The sequence below is a fragment of the Mus pahari genome, chromosome 12 (genome assembly GCF_900095145.1).
Source record: "Mus pahari chromosome 12, PAHARI_EIJ_v1.1, whole genome shotgun sequence".
Classification (NCBI taxonomy): Eukaryota; Metazoa; Chordata; class Mammalia; order Rodentia; family Muridae; genus Mus; species Mus pahari.
Genome location: NC_034601.1, coordinates 17,357,717 through 17,367,909, shown reverse-complemented (window position 1 = coordinate 17,367,909; position 10,193 = coordinate 17,357,717). Strand labels below are relative to the sequence as shown.

The 10,193-nt window shown below is 46.4% G+C and overlaps 1 protein-coding gene across 1 annotated transcript in view; it reads left to right on the top strand.

Annotated features, from left to right (window-relative positions):
* The window catches only part of Liph (lipase H), a 37,949-nt gene that overhangs the window by 8,786 nt on the left and 18,970 nt on the right, over nt 1-10,193 (top strand). Inside the window, exons 2-4 of the mRNA XM_021210007.2 lie at nt 1,433-1,800; nt 3,642-3,750; nt 8,807-8,908. Of these exons, the coding sequence (XP_021065666.1) occupies nt 1,433-1,800; nt 3,642-3,750; nt 8,807-8,908 (579 nt within the window). The remainder of the gene's footprint in view (nt 1-1,432; nt 1,801-3,641; nt 3,751-8,806; nt 8,909-10,193) is intronic.

The window sequence follows — 10,193 nt, the reverse complement described above, 5'->3', positions numbered from 1 at the left end:
GTAGCTGTCTTCAGACACTCCAGAAGAGGGCGTCAGATCTCGTTACGGATGGTTATGAGCCACCATGTGGTTGCTGGGATTTGAACTCCGGACCTTTGGGAGAGCAGTCGGGTGCTCTTACCCACTGAGCCATCTCACCAGCCCATAAGTGAACATTTTTGGAAAAGCTACAAGAATAGGAGAGCACACATTGCAGTAACACACCTCTGTGCAGACTTACTCATTGGTTCCCTGGCCTCGAGCCTGTGCTCAACCACTATACCCACTCTGCAGCCCGAGACTGATTTATTCCTAACATTGTGGCACACAGATTTCATCATCAGTTAGCTGTTTATATTTTCTGAATCATTTGTCTGGCCCTTTACCTTTAAATGTTTAGTTATATTTAGTTAGATTTTCTAAGAATTGATATTTTCCCTTTTATGACTCTCTTAGTGTGATGGTTTGTATAGTCTTGAACCAGGGAGTGGCACCATTTGGAGGTGTGACCTGGTTGGAGTAGGTGTGTCACTGTGGGTTAATACTCTCATCCTAGGTGCCTGGAAGTCAGTCTTCCGCTAGCAGCCTTCAGATGAAGATGTAGAACTCTCAGCTCTGCTTACACCATGCCTGCCTGGATACTGCCATGCTCCCCTTGATGATAATGGACTGAACCTCTGAACCTGTAAGCCAGCCCCAGTTAAATGTTGTTTTTATAAGACTTTTCTTGGTCATGGTGTCTGTTCACAGCAGTAAAACCCTAACTAAGACACTTAGTCATTGTTCTGTTGCTGTGAAAAGACACCAGGACAGCAACTCTTATACAGGAAAGTGTTTAATTGGGGTTGGCTTATAGTTTCAGAGGTTTGTCCATTATTATTATGAAAGGGAGCATGAGGACAGGCATAGCAGACATGGTGCTTGAGAAGTTGAGAGCTACATCCTGATCTGTAGGCAGAGAGATGGGGGAGAAGTGGGGAGGGGGGAGAACCAAGCTGTCTTAGTCAGGGTTTCTATTCCTGGACAAATCATCATGACCAAGAAGCAAGTTGGGGAGGAAAGGGTTTATTCGGCTTACATTTCCATTCTGCTGTTGATCACCAAAGGATGCAGGACTGGAACTCAAGCAGGTCAGGAACTGATGCAGAGGCCATGGAGGGATGTTCTTTACTGGCTTGCTTCCCCTGGCTTGCTCAGCCTGCTCTCTTATAGAACTAACTTCTGCTTTCAACCTTGAAGGAGTCTGGGGAAAGATGTCCCGACAAACCAGGAATCACTACTTAGAAGTACTGGATTAAGGATGACTTTTTCAGCTTCACCGAGCTAGCTCCAGGCTCTGGGGAGGCGCTGTGGGGAGGTTCTGTAAGAGGAATGTAAGCGCACCACAGAGCAGATCACAGCACTGTCTTGCTTAGGAGGCACTGCATGATGCCATTCTAATTCTCATTCCCAGACACGGATGAAACATGCCCATCCTTCACCAGACTGAGCTTCCACAGTGCGGTGGTTGGTACCGGACTATCCGTGAGACTGATGCTGTACACACAGAGAGACCAGGCCTGTGCACAGGTCATCAACTCCACAGCTCTGGGGAGCTTAAATGTGACCAGGAAAACCACTTTTATCATCCACGGTTTCCGGCCAACAGGCTCCCCTCCGGTTTGGATGGAGGAGCTGGTACAGAGTTTGATCAGCGTACAAGAGATGAATGTGGTGGTTGTCGACTGGAATCGAGGAGCGACGACTGTGATATACCCCCATGCGTCTAGCAAGACCAAACAAGTAGCTTCGATTTTGAAGGAATTTATCGACCAGATGTTGGTAAGAAAGACTTGTCTTAGATGACCTTAGTGGCTGGTTTGGAAGCTTAAAGCCAACTTGGTTGGATGGGGGGGTTGGGGTTGGGTAGGGAGTGGCTACTTTGTAATATTTTGTAACATTGTGCGAATCTGAATAAACCCAGGGAAGAGGGTGTGGCTCTGTGGGTTGTCCACCCCCACAGCCAAGGGGCATGGGGTAATGTTCTGGTTTTAAATGTTGTAGATCTCAAGTCTGCATAATCTTCTGTAGCTAATGGCAAAAAGCCTTGTGAAAGGAGCATCCTTTTGTGACTACTGTGAGGATGTCTTTAAGGAGGAGAGGCTCTGCCTAGGGTTGTTAGTTTAAATGTCTGGTGCTCCTTCAACGTCTGTAGCTTGTCCAGCTAAAAGACCAAGCTACTAACACCTAGATTATTGCCAACCACAGTGAAAACACATGGTTCAGCGGGACAGTCAGTGCCCCGCCCCCTTTAACCTAACAAAGGTGTGACTTGAGCCAGGTTGTGGTGGCACAAGTCTTCAATCACAGGGCTCAGGAGGCAGAAGCAGGCAGATCTGTGAGTTCAATACCAATCTGGTCTACAGAGAAAGTTCCAGAATAGCCAGGTCTACAACGAGGAACTGCCTTGAAAAACAAAACAAAACAATATCACACGAAGTCAGAGCCATTTCAAAGAGACCCCCCCATGTGGTGACCCCAGTAGCTGGTGGTGACATGAGTTTTTTGTGAGCACCTCAGCAAGCAGGCTAACATTTGGTGGCTCAGAGAGAGCTGCCTGCAGCCTGTGTTCAGTGAGGTCTACCTTCCCTCACCTTTTCTTCCCCGGGACAGTGACTCCATTAGGAGTTCATCAAATTGTTTCATCGTCTCTCCCCCTATCTGGAAGCCCTAAGCATGTCTCTGCTTGGCATCCAGCAGGGTGTATCAGGAATGGAGACACTAAACGACACAAATTTGGGGCTAGCAGGTTGGTTTGAATCCTGCTCCGTACCCTCCCCACTGGGTCAGATGACCTCAACTCTGGGCTTCAATTTCCTTATTTGTGTATTAAAGGAGTTGTATTGACATTGCAGGAGGCTGCAACTTCCCCTCTTTTTCTGCCTTGGCCAAGCTACCTCTCCAGCCCTCTTGCGACATTCAAATGAGACAATAGGGGCTTAGGAGTTGACTCAGTTGATAAACACTTGGTGTACAAGCAAGAAGACCCGATTTCAACCCCCAGAACCTAACGAAAAATCTGGGCACAGCAGTAAACAGTGCATTCTTGTAATCCCTGACCCAGGAAAGCAGAGACAGCGGACTCCCTAGGGCTTGTTGCCTAGTCTAACCAAATCAGCTAACTCTAGGCTTGGTGAGAGACCCTGTCTCAAAAAATGAGGTGGAGAGGAATTGAGGGAGACATCTAACTTAAAAAGAAAGGCTTCTTTCTTCTTTCTTCTTTTTTTTTTTAAATGTATATGAGTATTTTGCCTGCATGTATATGTGTGCACCATGCATGTGTTGGTGCCTACAAAAGTTAGAAGAAGGCATTGGAGCCCCTGGAATTGAATTACATACGGTTGTGAGCTGCTATGTGGTTGCGGAGAATCGAACCTGGCTCCTCTGCAAGAGCAACAAGTGTTCCTAGCCACTGAGCTATCCCTCCAGCCTGACACGTGACTCTTTGACATCTGACCTCTACAAATAAGTGTGTAGATGTGCATGCATATCTACCCACACACAAAATAGTCCAAGTGAGAATAGATATAAATCACTTGGGACTATTCCTCCAAAGTACACAGGAAATCTCTGCAAGTGTGGTCAATTTCTTGAACTCTTACAATTTATTAATGAACTTCTAGGCCAAAGGAGCTTCTCTGGACACCATTTACATGATTGGAGTAAGTCTAGGAGCCCACATAGCTGGATTTGTTGGCGAGATGTATGAGGGGAAGCTGGGGAGAGTCACAGGTAAGGTTCCTGTCGGTTATCAGGGGTCTCACTTGGGCAGCCATTCTCTGGGAGACCACCACCACACAGGCAAGATTGACCTCAGCCCATGTAGCACATTTTGCAGACTGTGTATGTCACAGAAAAGCTTGGTGGTGACCTTATTTTTCTTTTCTTTCTTTTTTTTTTTTTAAAGCTTTATTTATTTATTATATGTAATTACTCTGTAGCTGTCTTCAGACACTCCAGAAGAGGGCGTCAGATCTTGTTACAGATGGTTAAGGATGGTTATGAGCCACCATGTGGTTGCTGGGATTTGAACTCAGGACCTTTGGTAGAGCAGTCCGGTGCTCTTACCCACTGAGCCATCTCACCAGCCCGACCTTATTTTTCTTATGGTAACCCCCTACCAATATCTCATGGGGATCTGATCTGTGCCCAGAGAGCAACTCACCAGGCATGGCTGTAGACTCATGGACGGAAAAGGAGACGGGAAATTCGTGGCTAAATACCAGCTTTCCAGCAAATGTGATTGAAAAGACCGGAATTGCACGAGGTCAAACCCTAAAGAACAAAGACTCTTTCTGGATCTCTTGTCTAGAGCTGAGGAATTTTCCACAGCTCTTCCCAGGCCTGAGTTTGGGCTCCAGCTTTCAGGAGACTATCATTCACCTTTCCTGGGATTCATCCTCATGCACAGGCTTTTAAATTTAGGGAGACTGTAACACAGAAGTGCGTGGAAGGGGAGAACATGTAAATGACTCCAAACACATATTGGGGGGTGTGGTAACCTCTGAGCCCCAAATCCCCTTCCCTGCACCCAACTTGCTGGCATGGCTTCCCGGGGGTTGTCTTGGATTCTTTTTTTTTTTTTACTTTTCCCAAAAGCCAAGGCTATCTTAATTATCGAATTTCTCTACCTTCCTAGGGAACCAAAGTAGTTTTAAAAGTTCAGAATGTATTATTATAACTATATATTTTAAAAGCAATGTCAAACGAGAGAGAGAGAGAGAGAGAGAGAGAGAGAGAGCTCACACTTAGAAGGACAGAGGCTTGGGTTTGCCCCACCCTAGAAATCCCTTTTCTGATAGAGGGGACTGTGTCTTTCCCATGCTGTGTGTATAAGTGACTGCTTATACACTTGCTGCTTTCTATGCTGATTTCCTTGGGAGTGACTAATGATGTCACTGCCCACTGGAGGTCACTGATCACCGAGCTAGGAAGAAATGGACCAGATGGACCCTTAAGCCAAGAGTTTCGTTCTACCCAAGCACCACGTTCTCCCCTGTGCCCTCCTGACCACGCGAACTGCAGCATCCCTAGACTCTAATTACAGAAATTCCCCAAGCCAAGCTTTCTGCTACTCTAGCCCATGTGACCTAGCCCCAGACCTGGACTCAACTTTCTGTCCACAAATCAATTGTCTACCTCCATGGATGCCCCCAGTTCTCTCCTCACCATCTCCGAGCCTCAAATTTAGTCCCAGCTGTGTTGGGAGACTTCTGAGTCCCAGTGTCCTTGCTTGGGTGTGCTCACTGGGTCACGGGGTGGAATGTGATCTGTCACATTCACTATTCTTTCTTTTTCCTTCCTTCTGAACCTTCCTCTTCAAAAGCCAATGCTTATTTCGCACCTATTTTTGTCTGGGCCTGGTATCCATAAGATTCTGGTTTCAACCCAGCACCAAACATATGAAGGAAGGAAGGGAGGAAGGGAGGAAGGGAGGAAGGGAGGAAGGGAGGAAGGGAGAAAGGGGAGGAAGGGGAGGGAGGGAGGGAGAAAAGAAGGGAGGGAGGGAGGGAGGGAGGGAGGAAGGAAGGGAGGGAAGGAGGGGAGGAAGCTAATGAGAAGCCAAACCAAGAGCTGTACCTGGAGAAGAAAGCAGAAAAGAGGAGACTGACAAAGAGACAGCAGGGTGAAGGGTCAAACAGGTGCTGGGCTGACCTACCCTGGTCTCAGGAAATAACAATGACTTGTGTCCGATCACAAACAATACAGTAACTGTTAGGTCCCTGTAGCCACTGGACACTTGAAATGAAGTCAGTGCAAACTGAGATGGGCTGTTAGGTGCAAAATAAGCACTGGCTTTTGAAGACGAAGGTTCAGAAAGAGGAAATAAGAAAGAAAATCAAATCTCACATTTATTAGTGAATGTATTGGCATGGCAATTTTTAGATATGCTGGATAAACAAGATGAATTATTTTGTTTGTTCGTTTTGTTGTGTTGAAGCAGGGTTTTACTCTGCAGCCCAGGTTGACCTACAAACTCAGTAAGCCTGCCTCAGACTCCTAAGTGCTGGGTTACAAGTGTGATCTACCATACCTGACTGGTTTGGTTTTGTTTATTTTTATTTTTCGAGTACTATTTTATCCTTTTATAGTTAGATATTAAATAATTTTAATTAAAATATAAAATATTTTTATTTTTTAAATTTTTGTTCTATATATTTTGTGTGTGTACATATGTGTGGGGTGTGGCACACTAAGCGTGTGACAGTTAGAGGACAATTTACAGGAGTCGGGTCTCTCCTTATACCCTACAGGTCCTGGGATTGAATGCAGCTTGTCAGGCTTGGTGGCAAGAGCCTTTGCCTACTGAGCCATCAATGACCCAGTTTTGTTTGTTTTGTTTTGTCTTTTTTGAGAAAGATGTAGTTTTGAAGCCCAGATTAGTTTTGAATTCACTTGTACCCTAAGCTGGCCTTGAATCTGAGATGTTCCTTTCTTACTTAGCCTCTTAAGTTCTCCCATGTCTGGTTTAAGTATATAATTTTTAAAACTAAATTTTTTTTTTTCTTTTTTGGTTTCTTTGTGTAACAGCCCTGGCGGTCCTAGAACACATTTTGTAAACCAGGCTGGCCTCAAACTCACAGAGATTCACCTTTCTCTGTTTTCCCAAGTGCTGGGATTAAAGGTATGCGCCACTGTACCTGGCTAAAATTTAAATTTTTTAATTTAATATTTTTTTTGTGTGCTGGGAACTGAACCCAGGACATCACTGCATGTAAGACAAGCACTCTATGATCTGAGCTACATCCCCAGGCTTACAGTCTTAAAAAAAAAATTAGTTTTAGTTTTGTGTGTGTGTGTGTGTGTGTGTGTCGCGCGTGTGCACGACAGGTAGTATGTGCAGGTGCCTGCAGAGGCCAGAAGACAGCAGCAGATCTTCAGGTTGTGTGCTGGGAATTAAACCCAGGTCCTCTGAAAGAACAGCATCTTGCTGAGCCATCTCACCAGCCCTAGTCCGCGTTCTTAAGTCAATTCCCATTTGTTTTAAGAACATTTTAGGCTGGGAAATGTCTCAGCAGATAAAAGCACTTGTCATGCAAGTGTGAGGACCAGAGCTTGGATCCCCAACTCCTTGTCACCAGTGTGACTCACCTGTGATCCCAGCATTGGGGTGGGAGAGTCAGAAGGTAAGAAGAACTTAGAGCAAGCTGACACCCAGAGTCAACCTCTGGACTCCATATGCACACACATATGTGCCCATACACTTGCTAATATGCATATGCACATGCATGCAACACACACACACACACACACACACACACACACACACACACACACACACACACACACACACATTAGGTAACTGCTAGAAACTTTTAACTGCAAATTGGATTCAGGTTCTGGACCATACTTTTCCCTCCATTTTATATGTGCTAGCATGTGGATAGCTTCCACGACTCTCAGTGCCCTCCCTGGTCTAAATGTTTTATCTAGATCAACAGAAGGCTCTAAGTCAGAGCACCTACTATTTATATTTTTTGGCCTGAAAGTAGCTGGTGCTGTCTGATGAGAAGAGGGGGAGGTTTCTGGGTAAATTCTCTCCAAGACTGTGGAGTTTTTTCCTACTGTGTTGGGGCCTGTTGTATTGAGGCCACCTGTTGGTCTTGAGTGACTAGGAGTTACCTCACACCCTCCCACACCAGTTTCAGTTGGAGAGGACAGAAGAAGAAAGCTGGGGGTGGAGGGACAAGGAAAGGAGAGATGTTTCAAGGAACCACAAGGACTCTGGGAGAGAAGAAAATAGGAAACAGAACCTCAGGGGCTGCCTCTGGAGTGTGCATGGAACACAGGAAGGGGAGATGTCCTTAGAAAAGCATCCAGAGGGACTAGGGGGACAGCGGTGTGGTAGCACATGATTAGCATGCACGAGGCATGGGCTTTAGCCTCCAGCACCAAAGAAGATCCCCTTAAAGCACTCCTTGCACTGGGCTCTAGTAAGTGGGGATTATGTCAGAGTTCATGTTGTGGTTCTAGAATCTCAAGCATGATTTTCCAGGCATTTCACTCCTGTGGAAATGAAGCCCGGTTACCCTGACCAAGACCAAGAATCAGTTCAGGCATTATGGGATGCATTTGATTTGCCGATGATAATGTGATACAGTGCTCTTCCAAACCCAGTCTCTCCAGAGAATCCCACAGCTTCCTGGTGAATTGGCTCAGCTAGGGACTGAGAGACCAGAGCAGATGGAGGGCTAGGCTCTGGCCAGGATGGCGGAACCCCCTGGGAGTTAGTAAGTGAATGAAAGCTGAGCCAGCCGAGTGGGGCTTCCGAAGTCCCTAGAGTGGGGAAGATCAGGGAAGTGATAGATGCCATTAATCCTGACACACAGGAGACTGAGGCAGATGAAAATCCAGTTAGAGGCTTAGCCTGGGCTACATAGCTAATTCAGGCTGGTTTGAGTGATAGGATGGAACTTTGTCCAGGGCTAGGGATGTAGCTGGGTGTAACTTCATGCAGAAGATAAGGTCCTGGGTTTAATTGCCAGCCCTACCTTCTTTCCCTCTCTCTCTGACGGTTTTTGCCAGAGGAGCATTTCTATCTAAGCTGACTCCATGCTATGGGGCTTTCCCCAACCCGGCCTCCTCCAGGCGCTGTTCTCAGAGCCACTGTCAGAATAACCGTCCACACTGTGGGAAAAAGCTACAGGCTGTGGACAGGCGTCCTGAGTGCATGATGGGATGATGCTAGCTAGCGATTACTCACCCAAGCATGCCCTGCAGCTTCCCCGAGGGCAAAGAGCAGTGACTCATGGCGTGGGACCGCCAAGCTGCTCTGCTTTTCTTTTAGGTCTTGACCCCGCAGGCCCTTTATTCAACGGGAGACCTCCTGAGGACAGATTAGACCCCAGCGACGCTCTGTTCGTGGACATCATCCACTCAGACACTGACGGTAATACTCCTGTCTTTGCCCGTGGCCCCAAGACATTCAGTCGCTGTCCCCACCCCACCCCCACCCTGCCGCCGCTGTGGATCTAGTTTGTGACACTTAGTTTCCAGGGTAGCCCAGCTCTTTCTCTTATTTCCCTGGGATGAGATTCAGAGCACCCCTGGCCTCCTCCTGGCTTTTGGTGGGTGGATCTCCCAGATACGTCGAAAAGACGTGCTGGGTTCCTATCTGTCATTTGGCACATGTGGGGGGATTGGGTGATGTTCATGGTTGGGTGTCAAGGCTGCATAGCAAGACTATGGCTGAGAAAATAAAAAGGATAAATGTCTGCTGTATCCAAATGTCTCAGGAGGAGCCAACTGGGAACTTGGGAAGGAGGGACGTGGCAGCAGAGTCCTCATTTAATGGTGTGCTTCCTCTTTATGGAACAACTAGCTAACAAATCGAGGACCCAGAACAGAGGATGTAGCTCAATGGTAGTGTTTGTGTGGCATGCCCCAGCACCAGGAAACAAAGACCAACAAGTCAGCCTGAGGTCTGTGAGGTGGCTCAGCCAGGAAGGGTGCTGGCTGCCACTGAACTTGATGACCTGAGTTTGGTCACTGGAATCCATCTGAGGCAAGGAGGTTGTCCTCAGACCGCCAAGTTCATGCTGGTACATGTGTACAAAAACACATAGGGACACCACACACACATTTTTTTGTTTGTTTTTTTAAATTACCTCTGACCCTGTATCATGGGCATGCCTGTGTGACAAGTAGTGACTGTTTATCTCTGGAAGAAATGGCTTTTTGTGGACAGTTGCATCATTACCATGACATTTGAAAAATGGTTCCTTGCTTAAGTGCCGTTTTAAGATGGACAGAATAAAACAATTAGTTTTTTTATTCTTGAGAAGTGAATTTTAAAGGGAAGAATACAAGCCTCGAAGTGAGGCAGATCCTCGGTTTTGTTCTGTCTAGTGATGCTGAGCCAAACCTGAAGTCTACCAGCCCCTGCCCTCCTCTAAGTTACTTCCACTAATTCCCCACGGCTGTGTGGCAGACCTTAGGAAAACAGAAGACCGTGTAAGACACCCAGGTGACACACAGCATCTCAAAATAGGAAAGCTATTATGATTGCTACAATATACTGCACATAACATATACATATATATGTAAACATTTACTTTCATTTTTTTCTGAGACTCTTGTTATGTATCCCAGCTGATTATAAGCTGTCTGTCAACATTCTGGTCTTAGACCACAGCTGGTTCTATGGTAACCTTTTTCTTTTCTTTTTTTTTTTT